At 45.6% G+C, this 23,679-nt stretch overlaps 1 protein-coding gene across 2 annotated transcripts; it reads left to right on the top strand.

Moving 5' to 3' along the window:
- Positions 1-545: 545 nt before the first annotated feature.
- On the top strand, positions 546-23,603 carry map3k14a (mitogen-activated protein kinase kinase kinase 14a). Of its 2 annotated transcripts, none has more exons than XM_088906000.1 (16): positions 546-669; positions 12,009-12,303; positions 12,795-12,864; positions 13,166-13,346; positions 14,767-15,186; positions 15,655-15,789; positions 16,090-16,219; positions 16,453-16,581; positions 17,758-17,862; positions 18,509-18,672; positions 19,215-19,365; positions 19,997-20,356; positions 20,881-20,987; positions 21,354-21,492; positions 21,903-22,003; positions 22,840-23,603. In XM_088906000.1, exons 2-16 carry the CDS (start codon positions 12,027-12,029, stop codon positions 23,002-23,004), a joined length of 2,634 nt encoding a protein of 877 aa, XP_088762126.1. In that variant the 5' UTR covers positions 546-669; positions 12,009-12,026; the 3' UTR covers positions 23,005-23,603. The 2 variants fall into 2 exon arrangements, with proteins under 2 accessions (XP_088762126.1, XP_088762127.1); XM_088906001.1 differs by lacking the exon at positions 546-669 and adding an exon at positions 7,113-7,260.
- The last annotated feature ends 76 nt before the right edge of the window (positions 23,604-23,679 follow it).

The following is a 23,679-nucleotide window of genomic DNA, read 5'->3' as shown; positions in this document are numbered from 1 at the left end:
CAAAAGAAAGTCTGGAGAGGCTGATTGGTGTCTCTTTATTTTGTCCTTTGTGTCTATGTGTGGGCCTTACAATACAGTTATGCTGAAATGATTTATACCAGTAGTCCTGCAGAATGAGTTCTGTGGAACGTCTGAGGGTGTCATTCGAACAGAAACTCTCTCTTAGCTTCACCTTAGGATTTGTGAGAGATTTTAAAAGTAGGTGTCTATAGGCTCAAACCTATACAGCCGACGATATTTTGGTGTAATATACAGTATTTCAGTTATTTTCTAATATGACATCATGAGGCAGAGGATTTACACATTGGCCTTTTGCTGCTTCAGAAAGGAAATGCTGCCCAGATGCACGATTTTCACTACTGTACGTTTTACGCGAGGTATAAGAAAGAAAACCCAGTTTCACTGACCAGCTATTTCTCGTTGTAGAGAGAAAATATCAAGTTAACATTCAACAGCCTGAGCCACAAACCCAGCTAGAAAATGACCTCCTGTTTAAAAAAAACATGAGAAATACTTTCGTTTTCTATCTATCACATCCTCTTGTTAATGATGTAATGTGTATCGTTGAGACAAGACATTTTGTTGTCAGCGCTGTGCCCCTAGCCGAACCGGGAGAACTCCCGAGCCGTGCAAGCAACGCTTCCAGACAAAATACAGCGAAGATCTCGGGTGAGTTCGTGTCCATTTTTACTCGGTTCGGTATTTCAAAGGGTTGCAAGATAAAGCAAACTAATGTTTAGGACCAAAAAAATATTTATTTTATACATAAAATGGCGGAGATGGCTGGAAAAGGGGAAGTAGGTACGGTACAGCAACATGAGACGTTTTTCTTCTTCTGAATCTCTCCGGATTTTAAAAACCATCACGGACGTTTTCTGTTCCGAATATGGCGTGGTTTGGGAAAGTTTACCTTCTTGTACTTCGCGGAGTTTGGACAGGATACAAAGAAAGGGCATTTCAACGTGATTAGCCGTATTTTGTAACTATATATGACGGAGATCTTTAACTGCTTCCCTTTCTGTCGGTAAACGGACAGAATACGACACCCGCTTTGTAAAACTCGTGCTTCTCAGAGCACATCGTCATTGTTTTAATAAATAAGATGGTTTGCTTTTCATAAATTTATGTTTATGCAGTGCCCTCTAAAACAGTTAGAAATACTATCTGACGTAGTTACGTGCAATATAGAAATTAATTTTCAAAAAGTCATTTATTCAATTAACAACTATGTTCAAGTTAATGTGCGCCGGTTTACGATTGTTGACATTGCAAAACTCATTAAATGTAATGTTTAATACTGTATCTGAAGGTTTACGATTATTGCTATTTTGATTAGGTTATATTTATGTTGCGTTGAACCTTAAATGTTATTGCCTAAACAAACAGCTTGTAGTCGTTTTCTGTTATTTGTGTGATGTTATTTCTGTACACAAACTGTTTAAGAAGTTAGAGGGCAAGCGCATATATACAGTAGTAATGTATCTCTGAGAAGTGCGTTTTAATGCATTATATTTGAGAATATCTAAATGTAAAGAGTACTCATTTAGACTAATAATAATTTATATTTAAGTCTATATTTTATCTGTAGCTTGTACAATACCAATACATTTATTAGAACACTTATCGATACTATTTATTAAACTTTGCACATAGACGTAGTGTATAATTTGTTATTATATTTGTGTTCATATTATTTTGCAAACTCGTCTCATTTTGAATGAAGTAAAAGGCTAAAGGACCGTTGCAGGCACCACTAGTCTTGTGATTTTTCTGAAATGCTGTCCAGGTAGCTGATTCACACGTTGGACAGCAGGGTGAGGTAAAACAGTTCAGGGCTAAAGGTTTTGTCAGTGAGCTTTTGCAAAGTCCACTGTGATTTATAATTAGTGCCCGTGTGTTCACTGAGTATATCTACACACCGACTTAATTAAAGATCAATCTGTAATGGTACCTGTTTTTTAATTATCCAGTATTTATGTGTGTACTCAAAACAATATCATACGCAGCAGTTGCAGCAAATGAAATTTAAAATGCTTTAGATACAATTGAAGACTTGGCAAACACCTGGCAGATGATATTTATTGTAGACGAGTGCAGGATTGTGTAGGTACAGTAAGTAAAAACATAAACTAAAAACAAACTATAAATACTACAACAAAATTCACTGAGCTAGAAAAAAGTGATCTTATGAGAAAGGTTTTGGTGTTTGTATTGAAACATTGTTTCTACTAGACAAGGGGTCTTAAACTCAGTCCCTGGAGGGCCTGGTGTCTTCCAAGCCCTCTTTTACACAGTTAGTCTAATTATTTAATTAACTACACATTTCTAACCAGGGTCTCCAGTGATTTATAGGTAACTGTACCTTTAAAGAAGTGATCCACTTCAGTATTTTCATGGTCCAAACATCCCACATTCTTCTGGCTCTGACAGATATATATATATACATATATACTATATATACATATGGGTGAATACTACACATTGTTGTTTGTAATAATAATAACAACACCTAACACTAACACCTCTTCCAGCAGCAACCTGTGCTTTCCCAGGAGGTCTCCCCTCCAGGTACTGGCCAGGCTCACACCTGCTGAGCTTCAGTGGGCTGCCAGCTGGGAGTTGCAGGGTGATATGGCTGCTGGCTATACATGAATATTACAATTCTTGATGCCTGCAGCTTGCCGGTCTTTATGAAGGGTGTGCTGCAGAGAGGAGTTTTGAACTCCAGTCATTAACCAGGCCCATGCCCTTGAAGTATTCCAGTCATGCCTGTGGAAATCTGATGAATCCTACCAGGGACTGGAATTGGCACACACTCCAACACAGTTTGGGGGTGGTTAGAATAACACAGCCTCATAGAAATGCAGCCCAGGGTTCTCTTTACACAAATGCAAAGAATGCTGTACATTTGAGTAGGCGTGGATGAGTCACTTGTGAGTGCAGCTTAGCATTCCATTTAATGAAGGAGAGCTAAGTGCAGTTCTTTTCAACACTGCACTTTAGGGGAAGCTCATTTCTTAGTCTTGCATGATAGCTCTGTTCATTCTGCTGTTCCACAATGGAATGAAAAATGTTCCCATGTAATTGCATTTTTTCCTGGTAGTGTTATCCTAATATCCTCCACTACAGTGTTAAAATGCTTGGTTGTCTATCATCAAGATATCCTGCTATTACCTCTCTGTTTTCAATACTGAACACATGAATTCCTGCTCATGAATTAACACCCCCAATCATCCCATCTCTCGGGCAACGAGAACACCCTGCACTGTGTTCATCAGTAAAATTATTCCATTCTCTGCAGACACATTTAAGCAGTTCTGTCTGTCCCACCAGGAAAGGCTGATAAGCTCTTTGGTTTGTGGTTGGATTGCAGTTACTTATCTGCACCAGATCTATGCCAATCATGTTTAATTCTGCACTTCAAAGCCTGGCATCTGTACTGTTACATGCACAGCACAAACTGGCTAATGGTACCCTTGCAGCTAACACTGACATACAAGAATACTGCAAGATCTAAAAGCAGTATAAAATTAAGCATGTGACTAAGTATCATTTATTGGACTACATCATGAGTCTGTGTAGTTCATTCTTTTCTGAAGAACTACAGATTTCTGGGTACCACCTTGGTAGAAGCCTTTTTGAAAAAGGGGCAAGATATGGAATATAAGAATAATGAGGCTCAAAGTCCTGTCTGACAGTGCCAATGGGTAACCAAGGTGATCCACCACCCTGAACCCCTGAAAGACAGACTCTAAGATCAAAGATTTGTCAATGACTGAGAGATCAGACAAGTGGTGTGACAGTGTTTAACACAGCAAGCAAAAAGCTTGAAACTTGAGTTGTTTAAATGTACAGTATGTGTCCCACAACAGGGACATGATGATGTAAAGTGAAAATCTGGTCATTCTTTTATTGCTTTTTGACCCCTGTATGTATGTCCACCCAGTCTCCTAACATCCTAACACCCCTGGTCCTGGGGGTACCCCTGTATCCCCTGAATTTTGCTTCCTCTGTTTTCTTAATCCAAGACTAAACAATTCAGTTTTTCTATTTGGGACATATTTTTAAGTTTGCCTTCTCTTGAAAACTAAAATAACATTTGTGACTAGTATAATTCCTGTATCAGTCTGAGTCTCAGAACTGCCCTCATTCAGGTGTGCAGCCAGAGGTTTAACCAACTGGACCTCTGCAGAAGGACAAAAAGCTTGCCGATACTGTGCCATTACCTGTGTCTTTTCATCATCAATTGATCATTGACCACTCACAGCTCAGCTGGAATGAATCCCAGTGGACACTGTGAAAAAGTTCTGAACCACTACCTTAACTGGACACTCTGAGCCTTCACCCTTTAACGAGTCCTAATAAACAGCACAGCATGTCCTTTTGAAAGACTGAAGTGTGATTTGCTTCGATGTGCAAAGTGTCCTGTAAGCAGAATTTTTCACATGAATGATAGAAGTCCGGTTGGAACACTGCATAGAAATATTTACCGCAGTAGGTTCGGAGACCATCAGGTCACGTTACTGTGAATTCTTTGGCACTGGCACTTTCATAAGAAGAGACCATTGTGGAATGTGGAAGTTGGCAGATTTGGTGATTGGTCTTATGGGGTTTTTTCAATTTTCAGGTCAGCTGCTTGGTGAAGGAAGCAGTCTGTTTACCAATATCTGAACCAGAGGCCTGGTGCCTTGTTTTTACAAACCCCCTTTTCACAGAAATTTTCAGTTTCACTTATGAGATGTAAACATAAAGAATAAGGTCCCGGCTTTTAATCATATGAGGAGCACATTAATTGTTATTTTAGTTAATATGTGTGTTATACTTCCTTATTTCCAAAATCTAGGTGTTTGATGTGCAGGGATTTTGAGATGGACACATGCTGGATTTTGTAAGTAGGTTTTGATTAAAGGGCAGCTGAGCACTGAGCTTGAAATAAGTCCTTTTAAGAAATTGTTCCTTTATTCACAAAGTGGGAGTCCCGATGAATAAATAGAGCATGCAGCCAATGCCTGCAGTACCCCATAGCAGAAAATATGCAAGGAACACGAAGGACATGTTGGAGGACAAAAATACGGTCTTGAATAATAAAAATTAAGTAAATTGAGAAGGACTGGAGCAGGTCTAGAGCAGGTGGTTAGGAGTCCTAGCACCATGCTGTGGTCTAAAATGTTCTCATTGTTGGGACTTGTGGGAGCCAGTGGTCAAGGGAAGAAGTTTCAGTGGGGATTGAAGACCTCAGAGAAACAGATTCTGTGGGGGACCAGTACTTGGTAAATATCCAGACTTGGCGTGTGTTACGTATTGTTGAGAGCTGTTAGTATGTGCCACAGTCACTCACTGCCAGTTCACCATGGTGACCAGGTGACAGTTTCGGGCAGGACTCATGGCAGGTAGTACGCGATGCAGTTGTCTAGTAAGTGGAAGAGGGGTGAGCAGCAGGCTGTCTTGTTTCCCAGCTGAGACTTACCGGTGTGGTCTGGTGCTGGGTGTCGGCGGGGGGACGATTGCGCCGTCTCCGCTACCGGGGCTGCAGTTTCGAGAGCGCAGTGCGGAGGTGTCCTGAAGTGACGCCTGTGGCTTTTAAAAAAGCGGAACAACAAAAGAAGAAGTGAGAGATCCCTTGGAATGAAGAACAGTGAAGCCATTCTCTCCCACCCACTACATAAAGGTCACCTCTGATGTTCCCTCTCTTGTGTCACTCGTAGAGACCAACCCCACCCTCAGATGCCCCAGCTCTTGTGTTTTCAGAATCGCAGCAGAACTTTAGACTAGCACGGCTAATTTTAATACAGGGTTTAATGTGTGGAATGCGTGCCTTGTTGAGGCCATGCTTTATGAATGGCGTGCTGCAGTACAAGCTGTGGGGCCACACTCAAGAGAGCCCAGCAAGGATTATACTCCATGAACATTTTCGTGCCTTTGATTCATTATTCTCTTCCTTCTTCCGGTTCTTACATTCCTTCTTTAATGTCCGTAAGGATTTTCTGCATCATCTGCTAATACCCGGCTCACAGTTCCAGCAGTCAATGCACAGAGGTGATCATCGGCATTCCTGCACTCTCACCTTGTCTCCGCTGTTGGTGTCAAAGCGCTGTTGGTAATACTGGGCAGCATCAGCTACTCTATTGCTGTGGTTGGTATCTATAAGGGAGGTTTATGAGAAGCAATTTATCTTCCAGTACTCTATATAAAAGAATGAAGTGGCAGTAAAATTAATTCTAGTGTATTATAGAGTATTGGCCTGTACTTAAAATGAACACAAATCAAACTGGATTGCTATACATTTAATGGATGGATGAGCAGATGGACAGATGGGGGGATACTTGAACAAACACACATAGATAGATCTACCTATGCTCACAATGCCATTATCGGCACTCAACACACTACTACCATATATTACCATGATTGTCTGAGTATAACCGTAAAGCAGGTGTTAGGGTTGCATGTTCTATCTGTGTTTCGCATGAGTTTTTAATTCCAATATTGGTGAACTGGTTACTCTAAAATTGTATGCCAGACAGTCTGTTGAAGAGTTCGTTTAGAGCTTGGGTTAGGCTGAAGTATTTCAAACAATAAAGGCACAATGTATATAAATAGGCGATGCAAAGTTTTGAGTGATCTTACAGTATCAGACACAAGGAGTGAATGCAGTTAGTTTTGGCTGAGAACACATTCAACAGGTTTGGCTGAACATCTTGCTCTGAGGATCACTACCTGTTGGCATAGCACACACACCTCAGGACAGAGTGTACAGTAAAGGCCACCTTCTTGGCTGACTCTTCTTGGGCTAGTGGCACAGATATCAGGGCCATGCAAGCTCTCAAACCCTTTTCCTCGAACTGAACATTTTGAAGGGGCCCATTCCTTCCAGAACACAGACCTGGGTGATGATTTGGATTTTTATCCTGCTTTGAGGGGACGTGGGCAGAGGCTAGCCCGGGCCAGTAGAATGCTTGCTGGTTGTTCAGGCTGCTGTCTGCTCTGCATGTGACAGTGTAGAGCCAGCCCAGGCCTGCCTTCTATGGGGAGGAGGGAGCTGGGAACCGCAGACTGACTTCCCGTAACTCACAAACACAGGCGTCCAATCAGAGCTCAGATACTCAGAGCTCAGAGTTTGGCTGGAGGCCAGTGGGATAAGAGCAAAGTAAGAGAAGCTAAGAGGCAGAGGAGAGGAGTCAGGGCGCTAAAGGATTTTTCTTCGCTTGAAAGCCTGCTGTGAAAGCACTGGACAACGAGAAAGACTGAAAGCCAACCCTGGTATGTTTAAGGCCTTTTTATCTCTAAAGACATTTTATGACCTGTTCCATTCCTGGCCTGTTACTTTGCTCTTTGTGTAGCAGGAAGTACAGGCAAGAAAAATAACTGTGCGCCATTATGTCAAGTTCTGTAAAGAGCATGCAGGGGGGGTGCACAGACTGTAGTTGAGGCTGTAGTTTTAGAAATGGGGCCATAAACACCAGTTTTCAGTCACTCCCACTGGTAAAGGGTTTGGTTTAGAAGGCATGAGACAGTCGGGAACATAGATCAGATGCCAGCTGTGATACTTTTATTGGCAGCGAAGAGCTAAGAACTACAGCTGCTGGTGCCAGCTTGACAACAGCGCACTTGCCCCTCGAGCCAGCCGGTGCACGATCTTCATCAGTCTCTGCTCCTGCTGAATGTGATTCTTCTTTTTAAAGTTTTCTGGCTGTATGTTTTTTTGTTTCATTAAAAGTTTCCACATGATACTTGGTGCTCATTAGTGCGTGCTGTGCCTTGGGGAAAAGGTCTTCTAAAGAGGAAAGCCGAGTCTGTGCAGAGTTGGCGCTGCCACTCCCCAAACCTGGGCAAGGGCTGTTGGTGTGAGCTTCCTTGACTGCGATCTCTGCATGCCGCCCTCCTCTGGGTTCCTTCACTTCTCTGCACGTAACACTCAGGGTGTGCAGAGAGAGGAGTTGAGTGAATTTGAGAATGAAAATGTCCTCTTGCTTCAGTAAATGGTACAGTAGCTGTCTGAGATACCCAGGGTGTGTTTTGCACCGAGGGTAGGGTCACAGGCACGGAGGTCTTGTTCTCACTGTTCATGCTTTGTTGCTGTGTCAAATCTAAACACCACGGAGGTGATTTCAGTGTAATCTCAAACAGACACGATCATTTCTGGATTAAGTGCGTGCAGGATGGAAGACGATTCTGTACCACAAAAGAGTAAATGATTATCACATCTCTGTCTCTAAGTGTGTAGAAATAGTGTCTTGACTTACATGAGTGCTGTGTCTGCATGCACCCTCCCTCTCACTGTATCTGAAACGTCCTGCACATGCACGTTGGTGGACTTCATACAGTACATTGTCTTTTCTGGACTGATAAGCACCTATAGGATGGGGATCGTTTTAGCTGACTTTATTTCTCTCCCAGCATTGAGAAGCTGCAGAGTGTGCTGTCTATATTCTGAAAACCGGTTTAAATAAAAATAAAATATTTTATTTTTACGTCCGCCTTTTTAGACTCACTGCCCGTTGTAGTCTCTCAACACAAAAGGACATTAGTTGTATAAGAAGGCTTGGACATAGTTCTGTGCAGTGCTGAAAGAGTTACATGTAGTATATTTGTAGAAATATTTTTACAATATATTCATTTTCCTTTGATTGTTTTCCGAATATTTATTTAAAAATGATAAGGCAAAAAACCTTTTTTAAACAAAAGTAATTTTCTGGGTCTTAGATGATGTGCATACTTTTAAAAGATCCAGTGCTATATGAGAAACTCCTGGTATCTTTCACTCTTTTCCTTGACATTTTCATAATGTTCTTGATGATGCCTTACAGTGTGCGAGCACATTTTGAAATTTCAGTGTGTTTTCTCTTAGATGTTTGTCTTGCTTTTGACAATGACAAACATGGGGGTGACAGCACGGGGACAGAGCTTGTTGCCCTTGGCAGAGTGCAGCTTGTGGACAGGCTGGGAGTTTGAAAGAGGGGGCCGCGGCTCTGGGAGAGACATGGACAGCTGACTTTAACATTTCGTCCCCTGCCTGCCGGCTCCTGCTCCAGCTAAACTATTTATACACTTAGGGAATGCTGCCAGGGAGAGGCTGAGACCTCTCGGGCAAGCACACACGTGTGCGCTCCATCGCTGACAACCCCAGCAGCCGCCCTGCGCCTCTGCAAGTGGCCACTTCTTGACTTGTACTCTGTGTTTAAGCTGGGAGAACCACAGCTTTCAGGAGTGGAAAATGGGCAAAATGAAGGCTGATGAGATGGAAGCTGTGTAACGCAGATTAAGTACGCATGAGGTGCAGTGAGGCTATGTGCCGCGATACTGCTATTGCATCTCTTTCATTAATACTGGCAAGCGGAAAAAGGAAAGTCTGCTTGACGTCTGTCTTACTATCACAGAGCAACTAGAGAGCGAGTCGAGGCCACAAAGGGCTGTACTGTGGAGCAGCACCTCGTTCATTTACCGTGCAGGTTGCACACCCCTACCTCGGCCTCACTGTGTTTCATGGTGTTGGTATATCGCAATTTGGGATTGACCTTTCTTTCTCTTTCAAATGACGTCACTGTGCTTTGAAATAATCTGGACTGTAAATAAACTATACATCATTTGCTGTGAAAGGATTGATGTCAGTGACATCATCACAGGTGAATCCATTGTGGTAAATCTTTAAAAGGAGAGGACAAAAAGCAGTGCAGGAGAGCAATCAATGCAGGCAAATGAAAACGCAGTACCACCACTTGCAAGCACACTAGTGAGATAAAACCATTGATGAGTAGGGAGAGAGGAGTGAGTGGCATACTGCAGTGTAGGATCTGTATTACGTCTTTCTGTAAAAACCTGTTGGCTGGAGGTTGTGTGAGCTGCAGCTGGTGCAGTGAAACATGTCTGTTGTGTTATATGATTGCTTTGTGTCTGCTGGGCAACACTCCAGCTGTGGCATGTGAACAGGACAGATAGAATTGGGCCAGAATACAGCAGCTGAGTGAGTTCTAAGTAACACTAGAATGTCCAGTGGGTGTTCTGCTTTTTATACTCTTTAAACTTGAAGGGTCTTCAGCCCAGTGTTTACCCCAGCCCTAATAGTGTTAATCTGAGTATTTGTCACTCCCCCTGGAAGAACATCAACATCTGGAGTGTAGACGTGAATTTATAATTTCCAGTTATGAGTCCAAAGCCCCACAAGTCTACACTGCTCCTGTGTGCTTTTAATCATGACAGAAATGGAAACTTGCTGCTGTAGAAAGATTTTCACTGAATTCTCACAGGCACACAGTGGAGCATTAAAGACTGCTTTCCAGTGTCAAACTTAATTCTTGCAACTTCCTTTAACTGCTCACTGATAGTTCTGCATGTTGTCCTTCACGACACACAGGAGCAGGGGTGTAATTGTTCTATTGTGAGAAAAATCTAACAGCCAAGAGATCACTTTTCACTTTTTATTGCTGTGAAAACAGAATCTCTCTGTATTTCTGCCACCTTGACCCACCTGAAGCTCTGATAAAACAAGGATCGGATCTAGCTGGAGAGATTAACTGCGGTAACCTGAGAAAACTGCACCACAAGAGAAAAAAAAAGCATTATATGATCTTTTGTTTGCTGAACAATGGGAGCTTGTGAGGATTCCAAGCAGGTGTTGAGTCACAGTTTAGACAGTTGAAGGCAGAAGATAGTGATTGTACAGTGTTTTCTTCTTAGTTGTGGTTTGGATGGTCATTAATGTAAAGTACCTTAAAACATAATGTCAGTGCGCTTCCACAACAAATGGCTATTGTTGGTCTGTGTTGTGTGGAATTACTCACAATATAACGAATGAGTGAAAAAAGTATGTTCATAAGGGTTATCTTAAAGTGCTGCGTTGTTTCATACAGTACGTCATTGAACGTGTTCTTCAACCCGGCTACCTAGTAAAGGAAAGCAGTTCTGGAAATAAACATATTTGACTTTCCCCTCTTCATCTCAGTTGAAAGACTGCTGCACTGTCTCTAACAAGAACGGGTACCAACACAGGGAGGTCATCCAGCCCAAGCAGCCTGCTGGTAATTAGTAGCTCACTGACAAAAGGATCTCATCCACTGGTTTCTTCAAGGAAACCAGGGTGTCATCTTCAGCAACATGGCTGGGTAGCTCGTTCATTCCTCCATGGCCCTTGGGGAAGCAGTGCCTCCTGTCTGAAACATGTGTTCACATACTTGGATCAGGTCACCTTGTCGTCATCTCTCTTCAAGACCAGAACACCTCAGTTCCTTCACCATGTCAGTATAAGACACTCACCTAAGCCCCATCTCATCCATACATCTCATTGCTCTCCTTTGAACTCATGCCCAGCAGTGATACCTCTTCTATAACATTGTACCTTAGGAAGGAAACTAAAGGGACCCCTAGAACGTCTTTTGTGCAAAGCTCCTTCCCCAGAGCCACCTTCATACTCCTCGTTAGAGCGACAGAAAAAATGGGTTCAAGAAGTAGAACAAAAAAGGGGATTGGCAGGACGCAAACAAGCCAAATATTATAATATCCGACAGGAAGCCGTGCAGTTTCAGGAGGGAGATTGGATCTGGGTCCGATCACATCCTATCTCTGATTCCACTGCACAGTTTTTAGACAAGCTAGCGCCAAAATGGTCAGGTCCAGCTTTGGCGAATAAGAGTCCAGGACCAATAAATTATCGAGTGCAATGGTGTGACCAAAGTAGCTACAACATTAAACCCAAAACTCTACACAATATTCTAATTGAGGCCTTACTAGTGCTTTACCATTTTAACATAACATCCCTTCATTTAAATTCTGTGCCTTTAAATCTATATCCTAATGTTTTGTTAGCCTTTTTATTTGCTTGCCCACATTGTGTCTGCAGAAATGCCTTTTTCATTAGTATCCTCTGCTGTCTCAGCATTTCTAATTTTCTGTATAAAGCTTGATGTTTTTGCTACCTAAACTATTAACGTCTGACCCGGCAGGGCCCGATACTGAAATCAGGTCTTTAGAGACTAATGTATGTATGAATCTTTTCATTTTGTCCATCTGTGCAGAAGCTCAGTGCAGGAGGGATGGAGGTGTGGAAGCAGAGGATCGGGGGCTCCACTGTCCCCTTCATGGAACCGCAGAAGGACCTCGAAGTCCCGTACAAGGGGTACCAGGGGCCCAGTGAGAAGATCATGCACTTCCAGCCCCCGCGCAAGAGGAAGGACAGCCTGCACTTGAGCGACATTCCTTTCCCCCCACAGATCACCCAGCTGATAACCCGAGGCACCGCCAAGCACGTGGACCAGGCGCAGCAGGGCGAGGAGAAGCTGTGCTGCGTGTCCATCATCGCCCAGGCCGAGTGTGAGTAGGACACAGGGCGCGGGGCGGTGGGGGCGTCTCACTGGGGACCGCCATGGCTTGACCTGACCACCCGAGCAGGCCACTCGTACAGTTACATAGTTCAGAGATCACTTGCAATGCAAACATTATTAGGTTCAGAATTTGGCCAGGGGGTCAGAGAGTTCCGATCTACAGGTAGCATGTTAAAGATGGAAAGAGAACGCAAGGAACAGACTGAACACCTTAAGCACTGGACCCGCCTTTAACAGGCAGTGCAAAAGAAACAGATGTTGATAACCAGGAAAAAGATTGCTTGTAATTTTCACTGTCAATTGATGGATCCGAACCCTCCCTGGGTTACAAAGCTAAAACAGCAGGCAGCAGTGGCTAGCTCTACAGAAATCTAGCTGGCTCCTCTGCGAGAACCAGACAGGCTTGAGAGTCCCATGAATTTAACTCCAAGCTGATGCTTTGTGAATAACGTGGCCTGCGTATGTTTTTCTCTCCGTCAGGTGAAGGAAAACAAGAATTCAGCCCCACTTGCTCAGAGGGGCCTTTCATTGGCTCGCCACACTGTTTCAGGTATTTGCCCTCTTCTGCCTCTTTATCTGCATTCACTCCATGGTCAGTGTCAATCTGTCATTTACAACGAATGTACTCAGATAATATCCTGCTCCACTGTCTAATATTTTTAGGTTTGTTTTTTTTTGCAATCAGAGTTAGAATCTGGTTTTAATTTGTTTTGCTGATCTTGTTGTGTTTTAGTCAGGAGCGCTATGGACCTTGACGTACAGTAAATAACCATGCTGTCCTAAGACCACTGTGCTGTTATTGCCCACACGTTAATACTGGACCTTGTGTCCGCTATCGTTTGTCCCATCAGATCTTCCCTAGACCACAATAATGTGGCGCGCACCACGGGCCATGGAGAGGGCCACACAAGCAGGAGAAAGGAAAGGCGGAAAAGGAAGAGGCAGAGGAAGAGGGGAGAGAGGGAGAGACAGAGGAAGCCCTCCACAATTCCCGAGCAGGAGAGCAGCTTCCTCAGTTCTTTTCAAGCACAGGTACGGCCTCTCGGCGGCACGTCTCGGACCCGGGCACTGGACAGCACCACTCTTGCAGGACCGTTGCTTTCGCCCAGATTGTAACATCTGTGGTGTTGTGACGTCAGTACATCTGTTCAGTCGTTCAGCCACCATCCTCTTCCTCCACTGCACTGGAAAATGTGCTAGTATAAATAGGAAGAGGTGTGGTTTTAATGACAAGACATGGCCTGCTCTGGGCTTGGAGTAGCCATTGTCCAGCAGCTTTTACCCTTGAGCCATCAGCTTGTGGACACATGGAAACAGCTTGTTTTAACCGCTTCAGCAGGTGATTTGTGCAATGAAGGATTTGAAATAGAAATATTTACACCCTGCAGATCTCAAGCATTGCATTTGGCCATTTATAGACTTAACTGAATAAATCAGTCAATTTCTTAAATTGGTTGAAACTCATACTTGTTTCAGCTCTTGAGAAACCAACTGTTTCAGGGTGATTTATAAGACCAGCTGGATTGTGACCCTTTGTGACCCGGATTTCGACCCCTGTTAAAAACTGTATATAAATACACCCTGTGTTCTTTTGTATAGAAATACAAATATCTCATCTTGATAATTATTTTTTTGTAAAAGTATGTTAATGCTCTTAAATTTTAAGATCACTGTCAATTCTTGGTAAAATTGAAGATAAAATGCTAAGAAAGATTTTTGAAGAAAGATAAGATACAGTCCCTGCTGCACCAAGAAATGTAGTTCTGTTGGAATAGAGTATTTATTCTCCTTTAAATGTAAAACCCTGTCTGTGATAATAAAGAATATTTCTGTGACATAAGGCAGATTGTTCCACGTAAATCCTGATTCCTGGATTAGTGATACCCTAAAGAGCGCATTGTTGAGGACCTGTGGTTTTGAGATTAAGAAATGCCAGAGTTTCAGATCGCAAAGGGAACTGAAACTGCTGACACTTACACACTGATGACTGCATCCCTATTAAAGTCCCCTGTTGCAATCACAGCTGTGTGCAGCAACATGACATTTAGCTTTTTTAATGAATGCACCTGTAACAGTTCGCAGATCTCTGCACTGTTAAAATCCAAGATTCTGTGTTAAAGTCGCCAGTTAAATGCACCGCAATACTTAGCCTTCCTATCTCTGTATTCAATCCTTAAGACAAATAAAGCTGCAAAAGATACCGGCTGAGCTACACTTTAAAAAGTTTAATCTCTTTGGGGAGATATTTAATCTACGGGAAACAAGCTGAAGTCCGTGTGCACTCCGTTAAATCAGTTTTACACTTAAATTAAGGCACTCCCAGCGACAAAACTCGCAGTCCCGTTTTTCTGTGTCTCTGTGTGTCCTTGTCTTTCGGTGGTCGTACCCGTTGACCCCTCCCAGCACACTTTTCCTATCTCCTCCTGAGCTCGCCTCCGTCTTCCCTCTCCAGGAGCAGGCCCCGGAGCCCAGCGTGTGTTACAGCAGCCCCAACAGTTCTGGGGTGCAGGAGACAGAGGTGCCCGGCTGGCCGAGGACCCCAGTCCTCGAGACAGCGCAGCCCTACAAGCTTCCAGACACTGCCCTCCTGCTCTTACAGCGGGGGAAGCTGTGGAAGGTCTCCCTGCTCCCGCCCAGGGGCTTGCACAGCCTTGCGCTCTCGGAGGATGGCCAGGAGTCACCCCCAGACTCCCCCGACAGCAGCGCGGCGGGCTGCAGGCTGGCGGTGCAGGCCCTGCGGGGCAGCGTCAGCCTGGGGGAGCGCCCATACATGAAGCCCTTCTTCCAGGAGGTGAAGAGGGACGCGTGTGTCCAGGGGGAGGAGGGGCGATGGGGCGAGGAGGAAATAAACGAAGGCATCCTACTGAACGAGGTGAGGCTGAAGGCAGGCAGCTTGACTTTGTCTTTCTTTCTTTGCCTTTTTAAAAAATAAAAATTCTCATGGTATCTGGAAAAAGCTGATCGTGCTGTTGAAAATGCCGTGAAATCTTTCCAGTTAAGAGAGCAAGGTGGTCCAAAAGGCCTCCTCTTATTTGAAAGGTTTTTAATGTTTTCAACCTGTTGGTCAGTTTGTTCTTTCATTCAGTTCTAACTCCCTTGCTTTGAGGTGGGCTGTCTTGCTGAATGTGTAGCCAGTAAAGTGTATCCTGGAGAATCTGCTAGTTTTTTTCTTTTGACCAGACTGATGTTCTTTCTCTCCTCACTCTCCCTTCATTCTGCATTCAGCTGCAGAATGTGGGTCTGTATGGGAATATGGGACCATGGGACCATGCGCTCTGGCAGCCCGGCCCTTCCTGTGCAGGCTACTGAGCGCGCCCACACGTGTCGGCTTGTGTTACAGAACCTGAAGCCGCAGAATTATGGGTACAGGGAGGGTGAGGAGTACTCCATCTGCAGTCACGTGCAGAACGGCTCGTTCGGAGAGGTGTATCAAATCCAGGACAAGAGCACAGGCTTCAAGTGCGCCGCCAAGAAGGTACTGGACAGCGTTGTCATGTCTTCCTCCCAGTGCATCTATTTCTGTCTGCCTTTGCTTCCATCTGTCCGTCCCTGTGCATAAGCAATAGGGGTGTTGTGGTGAAGCGTTTTTAACAATGTGCTGTAGTGTGTGCAGGGTCTGTCTCGGGGTCAGCTTCTTTATTAAACACGCCAGCTGGTTATGAAGACTTTTGATTGTGTCTGTGAAATATGTACTGAAAGCTGCACTGAGTTTATGCCTCTTTTCAACTGCAGCTTTCGGAAGTGGCTTGACTCTCTGCCCTCTCTGTTGGCACAGATACTCCTGGACAACTTTAACTACGAGGAGGTGGGCTCGTGGAGTGCCCTTAACTCTCCTCGGATCGTCCAGCTGTTCGGGGCTGTGAGAGAAGGAGGGTTCGTCACCCTCTTCATGGATCTCAAATCGGGTAAGTGACTCCCCCCAACACACACACACACACACACACACACCTCAGAGCTGATGGCGGCGTGAAGCCAGGAGACTGCATGATGTTGCCGTGCTGACTGCAACATGACATCACCTGGTGCTGCAACCCCCTGACATCAGAATTGATGGATGAACCCGGACTATGAAATTTATCTGTGCCAAATAGTAAAATGATGCTATTTTCTCACCACAAAAAACTGTCCTCTGCTCTAGGGTCTGTGGGCCAGCTCTTGAAAGAGAGGGGCCGTGTCCCAGAGGATCGCGCCCTGCATTATCACAGCCAGGTCCTGGAGGCTTTGGTGCACCTGGAGAAAAGAAGAGTTCTTCACCGGGACATCAAGGGTAACAGACCCCCTGAGACACACTGAAACACACACAAACACACTGAGACACTGATAGAGACACACACAACACACTGAGACACACATCATGACACACACACACAAACACACTGAGACACTCATAGAGACACACTGAGACACACATTGAGACACAAACAACACACTGACACACACATGCAGATACGCATACACATTGGGACAAACAGAAACACCCTGATACACACATATGCAGGCATATGCACAAAAACACGCATGCCAAAGCTGAGATACACAAAACAGTATATACAGACGAGCACACCCTGAGCATTCAGACATGCAAAGACCCATGCACACGCACAGAGATGCACAAAAACATACAGAGAAGAACTGCAAAATAAGAGTGTTTAAGCATCATCTGTAGGTTTAAACACTCTTATTTTGACATCCCAGTTTGGTGTTTATGAGAGCAGCATAACTGTGGTTCAGCAAGGCCAAAAGAGTAATTTGTTTTTGGTTTCAGAATGACAAGGCGTATATTCCTACTTGTTTCTAAACCAGGGCTGTACTTATGTTGCTAACCATCAGTAGTCCTGTACAAGTCTCCTTTCCAAAGAGTATACTGTAAGTACATTGAGGAGATGTAGGTTGAAAGCTGTCTTATCAAAAATATACAATCTGTACGAGAGACAAGCCAGTGCTGTGAATTCATAAGGAAATGAGATCACTCCTATCCCTTGTTTTTCTGTTATCATTGTAAAATTGCGAACTTGTTTTTGTCTTACCTGTCAGAAAAAAAAGAAGGGAATTTTTTCTCGTGTTTTTTTTTTCAATCTTACCGCCTGATCGGCATGGTGATATTTATTTGATGGGTTTATGTTGTGGTGGAACAAAGGCGCACCCTGCCTTACTTGCAGCGAAGTGTGGGGATTTCCAGGAATCGCGTGTCGTGGGGGCGGAGACTGTTAGAAGTCCGGTCCCAGAGAACAGCACAGCCTGTGAGTGAGAGCGCCCCCTGGTGTGCGTACAGACACTTGGCTGCGTTGTCAGAAAGGAGAGTGCACTCTCACACACTCTGTACTTCAAAATTCCAGTATGTTGTAACTGAGTGAAGTGTTTGGTCTGAAGGAGTCTTGTGGTTTAAGAAGCTGCAGTGCTGTTTGATCACAGGGTAGTGAGTGTTCTCTGTCTTCCTCTTTAGCTGACAACGTGCTGCTGTCAGAGAATGGGGAGGATGCTTTCCTGTGTGACTTTGGACACTCAGAGAGACTGGACTTCAAGGGACAGTATCACAGAGCCGTTGTAGGTAAGTATTCCCTTACAAACGCTGACTGGCACCAGCCTCACTCTCCCACACTGACCAAGCAGTGCTTTATGTGTACCCCTGGCTGGCACTCAGTAGACCATGATGCCTGACGGATTTGAAACGTCTCAGATGAGTAACAGCGGTCACAAACGGGAGGAAGCCATTCGACTTGGCTAGCTTGTTCATTGCTAGCAGGCGACTGACTTCAGCCTCTCTTCCTGCCATTTCTTAAAGGAAGCCAGGCTCTCTGTCACAACAGCATGGCTCGTTCCAGACACCCACAACCCTTTGCATAAAGGGGATCCTCCTGCTTTTGGTGTTAAACGCCCTCTCCCTTAGTTTCCATATGCGTCCTTAGGTTAGTGTCCCACAGTTAGCCACATTTCTCAGCAGCTGGAGTCACAGACACATTCTTGTTCTTTTTTTTCAAACACCTTGCCCATACATGAGGCTGTAAGTTGAAGAAAGAATCATGCTCCACTTCGCCTCAGCTATAAAGCGGGGTTTGGGGCTTCAGTCTACCTGTAGGTTTCATTACCATCCAGCCCAGGATTTGGGTTGAAGATGCCAGGGTGCACACGTCTGAAAGTGAGATGAGACGCACAGGAAGCACTCCCCCCATGCCCGTGTCTGTGTGTGTCTGCAGGACAGGGGCTGCACGGCACGGAGACCCACATGGCACCGGAGGTGGTGCGCGGAGAGCCCTGCAGCGCCAAGGCAGACGTGTGGAGCAGCTGCTGCATGATGCTGCACATGCTCAACGGCTGTCACCCCTGGACACGCTACTACACGCACCCGCTGTGCCTGAAGGTGGGTGTGCGCAGGCTCTCGCTGCAGGACGGACAGCAGGCCCCGGGACGTGTAGAGCAAGGGCCTGGATCCACATCAGGGAGGAGGACGCGAAAGCTGCAGACTGCTCTCTTTACTGGGCAGTAGTAAACAAGGGTGGTTCTACAAAAGTCTACTAAGATCACGAGAAGAAACATAAGAAAGCTTGCAAATCAGAAGCCATTCAACCCATTTAGCTCATTTAGTAGTTTGGAGCTAATTGATACAAGGTCTTTTTGAGGGAAGCTAGTTCAACAATATGCTCCATACTCCCACAAGAATACTGCCTCCCATTCTCAGATTTAAATACACTTCTATGAAAACTTGCACTTGTGTCCTCTGGTTCATGGGTCACCATTTATTCTAAATCCCGTGCACAAGGAACGCCCTGTTTTATCTAAAGAGAATAATCTAAGAGATGAATAGTCTCGCCTGTGCTGGATTGTTATCAAGAGAACTGTCTGCCACCAGTGTTATCATTTGGTGACCGATCGCTCTCCTGTGATTTTATGGTGTCCCGCCAGATTGCGAACGAGCCCCCACCAGTGAACGAGATCCCGCCCACCTGCAGCCCGTACACCGCTGATGTCATCAGGGCGGGGCTGGAGAAGGACCCCAACAAAAGGGGTTCAGCTGCGGAACTGAAGAAGAAGGTGGACAAGGCCTTGGAAAAAGGTGAGCAGGGGTTGGGGCTCCATGTGTCTCACCGGGTGGACATTGTTGTAGAGATCAGAATTGAGATCACAAGGCCAAAGGTGATGCAGATTGCCTTTTAGGGGGGACCTGCATGTATCTGTCTCAGACCTGCAGAATGGCAAAATGTTTTTTCAGTTGCCCATTGGATAGGTTTAGTCAGGTCTGACATGGGATGGCTGTTTGTTATGAAGAACTTGTTCCACAAATTCCACACTGAGAATCTTCCAGATACTGTATTTGTAAACCAGGTAAGTTTTGTTTTCTCAAGGGGTATCTTAGTTGTTGCTGTAGCAGTATCGTCTGATATTTCTGTCTGTAATTCTGGAATAGCAGCTATCCCTTAGCAAGTCTTAAATCCTAAAAATCATGACCAGTCTCTAGGCATAGAAAATAAATAAAAAAGAATAAAACTCAAGGATTTGGTCTTGGATCAGTTCATGTTGACTGGATCCTACATGTACCGTTCACCACTGGGTAAAGACTGATTCGCTGCTTCAGCTGATATCTGAGAGTGCCGAATAAGATTTATACTGTAGCCTACAAGCTTTTCCGATGAGCTGTGGCAATCACTGAGCACTGTGAGAAACTCACTGTGTTTGTGTCCGAACAGTGGGAGGACTCACCAGCCCTGTGAAAGGACCCTATCAGGAACCGGCCAGTGCAAAGCCAGCGCTGGACACTTGCATGAACAATGACCCACTGGAGCCTCTCCTAACCCCTCCCAGCCCCTTCCACTCACAGCAGGAGCCCCTCAGATTCATGCCAGAGCACGAGGGCTCTTGGAGAGGAAATGCCAAGGACAAGAAACAAGACAAACAAGAAGAGGAGTACAAGGAGGAGTTTGTGCCTGAGCTGCCAACGTCCCTCTGTGCCCAGCCAGTTGCCCAGCCAGTCCCTCGCCCTGTACCCCAAAAACAAGAGTCCTGCACCCCGACAGTGCCTAAGCAAGAGATGCAGCAACTAGAGAGAGGTAAATCAAGCATGTCGTTGTTTGATGCAGTGTCATACCAACCTGTGTGGAAATTGGAGAACACGTGGGCTCACACAGTCTGCAACAGTAGCCTTCCAGCCATATTTCCCAGCAGAGTTGAAGTGTTGCCCTTTGCAACACAGTTTTCTGCTACAAAGCACTTTATGTGCCAAGGAAAAGTTTGAAGGAGAACAACTAGTTGAAATAATATAGTGCTTGGAGAAAAAGCCAGAGGTTAGAAGTACCCTTTGTACTTTGAGCATCTACTTTGAGATGTTTTTCAGGAATATTGTCTGCTCAGTAGATGCTGGGCTGTGGTCCATACAAATCACCTAAACATATTTCACAAGTTCGCCTCATCCTTCACAGCAGGGAGTGATGTTCCACACTCTTCCTCCCCCGTGTGTAACACAGGCCCTCCGTGTTTTCCACCTCAAACCATTAACCGGCATCTCTTATTCACCGAGTGCGTTGGCGCTGACCTCCTGACGTGTGTGTGTGTGTGTCGTCTGTGCTTTCTGCAGCCTTCCTAATGACCAGCCTGTCCCAGGCCCACCCCCCCGAGCTGCAGGAGCAGCTGCTGTCCTGCCTGAGCAGCGACAGCTACTCCCACTGGGACCCCGGCGACAAGGTCAGTGGGGAAACCACACGGGGGAAACTGCGGGAGCTCCGCTTAGGGTGGTCCGGGGCAGAAAGTACCAAGAGGGACAGGAGGAGTGTCTACTCTGGCACCACACATTTATTTAGGATGCGGAAAAGAGGTTTAGCTCGAGCTCTCTTATTTACTGGGAGAGATCTGCTTCATGGCGCAGTCCAGCAATAAACACAAACATTACAAACATTATTAACAGAGAAGATGGCACAGCAGTGTTACAGGAGTTTGAGAGTTACCTTACTTTATTACCAGGACTGGTGTAAATAAAGCTGCTAAACTTCACCACATGGCACCATTTACCATTATTTCCATTTACCAGTGTCCCTGTTCTCCCACCCACAGGATTCCGGGCGCTGGTCTCTCAGCGTGAGGGATGACCTCAGTTCGGGGGTCTTCTCCTTTAATAGCCAGACCGATGGGCACAGCTTCAGCATGGACACCTGGCTGGGCCCCAGCTCTGAGCCCCCCAGCTGCTTCAATGGTGAGAGGGCTTCCCCTAGCCCTTTGTGCAGAAAAGAGGCACTTAAAAATGTTATATATATATTATATATGATAAAAACAGTATATAACAGACTGCCAGCTGTGAAGTTAACCCAGCCTCTGAACTTCTCAAGTGACTCTTATAATGAAGCACTGAGTCAAAACTTTGCCTTTGTGACACAGCGACATCTCCTAGTTGCTTTGCCATTAGTGCTCTTTTAATTTTTTTTGCAGCCGATATGTGTATCGCACAATTAATTGCATGTCTCCTTGACAGTAAGGTCTTCCCAGAAAGGCACCATCTCTCGGTCGTAGCATCAGTGGCTGGTTTACTTATGCAGCAAACGGTGTCTGGTGTTTTGCAACATGGCGGTGTGGAATTACATCCCTGCGCTGTGTTTTGCTGTGCAGGCGTAGATGTCTTGATCCGGGATTTTGAGGGGGAGTGGCTGCGAATCCGAGAAGCTCCCAAGGTGAAGGTGGGGCACATCGCCACCGGGATCAGTGAGCAGGTGAGAATTCACAGCGAGGAGGTCTGTTCGGATTCCCCTTTGGGCCGATTACTCCTGCGCTGTTTCTGATGACCGGGAGCATGGGCCAGTAAGGCAACAGTCAGCTGTTTTTAAGAACCCATATATAGCTAAATTGTCAAATAAGAAGTAAAAAGGAGATTCAAGTTTAGAGACTTGTGATACGAAGTCACAACACTTATGTAAACTGTAATCGTTTGGCAACCTTGCAGCTGAGGTTTTCATTTTTTGCCTCAAATTCCGTTTTAAATGTCTTGAAATGCATTTGGCAACCAACAACCTGATTCCGAACACTCGGGAGCAGCAGGGACCTGGACCTTCTGAAAGGGGGGTCCTGCTTATAGTGCAGCATGGTGGCACAGCGCTTAGCAGTGCAGTGTATCTGCCCTGTGATGGACTGGATAAAGTGGTTAGAACATGCATGGGCCTGGTTGTTTAGTTTGGGTTTCCATCTGCTGTAAATTGGAAATGCTCCAGGGCCGAGGTTCTGGAGGGGGGGCAGTGGGTGGAGTGAACAGCTCGTCTCATGGGACGAACATTCAGGTCTGGGGTGGAAGTCATCTTAGCCTCAGGTGTGTTCACTTGCCAGTTTTATTTTACAGGAAATAAGAGAAAATCTGGGGGGGGAAAATTGTTCACGTCCATAAACTGGGAGACGTTAAAACACATCAAAAGCTGCTAATTCTGTTGCTTTTGAATGCCTCTCAGTGTAGGTTGAACTGTAGGGCTCTGAGAGCCCAGGTTGGGGCAGGCTGCTAGAGAGCAGCCTGCGGATCTGATGCCCACTCACCTGGCCTGCGTGTGTGTTTCCCACTCAGATCTCAGAGGCAGCCTTCAGCCTGGTGATGTCGGAGGGAGACCCGGTCCACTACGATGACGAGGTTTGCGACAGCGGGATCAGGCTGTGCTGCGTCTCCGCGCCCGACTCTGGCCACGGCTGGAGCTGGCGTATCCGGGAGGGCGAGCTGGAGGTTCAAGAGTGATCACACTGTCCTCCCTTTGACTCTGCGCTACCCGCTCCCTGATTTGTACAGTGTACATAGTTAACCCCTAAGCATGATCCTGTGGAGACTACGGAGCAATCCTGCTGACATCACTTCCTGATGATGCATCACTATGGACAGTGTCTGCTCTGGCACGATGTCGCCTGCCCTGCAGATCCTTACTAAGCGATGAAGGCAGGCCCAGGTCTTCACACGAACCCGAAGTGGCCGTGGTGGATGACCTGGGCTCTCAGGCTGCTCCTGGGGAGATGGAGGTCGACAGACGCAAGAGAGATGGAAGAGACGGGAGCCCCCGGAGTCCCTCGGCAGGCCAGGCCTCCAGAGCACGGCTGGCGCATAGGGACGAGGATGAGTGTCTACTTGGGGAAAAAAAACGAGACACGAAACCCCCCTTTGCGACTCCTGATCTGTGGATGAAGGGGGCTTGTGTCTTGTCTGTCCCTCTTTTTCTCTGTCGCCCTCCCTCTGCCCTGGGTCACATCGCATCGCCCTGCCCATCGCCCCCAGAAATGCCATTTCTCATCTGCGTCTCCTTTATAAGTAACGTTGGAACTTACAATAAAAACGGAACTGAGTGCCATGTTTGTGATGATCATTTAGTGTTCATGACACGTTTCATTCAGCATAGTTAAGGTCCAAGAAGAAGAAACTGGG

The sequence above is a fragment of the Atractosteus spatula genome, chromosome 26 (assembly GCF_055471065.1).
Source record: "Atractosteus spatula isolate fAtrSpa1 chromosome 26, fAtrSpa1.hap1, whole genome shotgun sequence".
Classification (NCBI taxonomy): Eukaryota; Metazoa; Chordata; class Actinopteri; order Semionotiformes; family Lepisosteidae; genus Atractosteus; species Atractosteus spatula.
Note: the sequence above shows the minus strand (reverse complement) of the source record. Positions and strands in the feature narration are given on the sequence as shown.

Bases quoted from the DNA above. Each gene is read 5' to 3' on its own strand.
- map3k14a (XM_088906000.1), top strand. From the start codon at position 12,027: ATGGAGGTGTGGAAGCAGAGGATCGGGGGCTCCACTGTCCCCTTCATG. The intron at 13,347-14,766 runs GTACGGCCTCTC...TTCCCTCTCCAG, and splicing joins TCAGTTCTTTTCAAGCACAG to GAGCAGGCCCCGGAGCCCAG. The intron at 16,582-17,757 runs GTAACAGACCCC...CTTCCTCTTTAG, and splicing joins TCTTCACCGGGACATCAAGG to CTGACAACGTGCTGCTGTCA.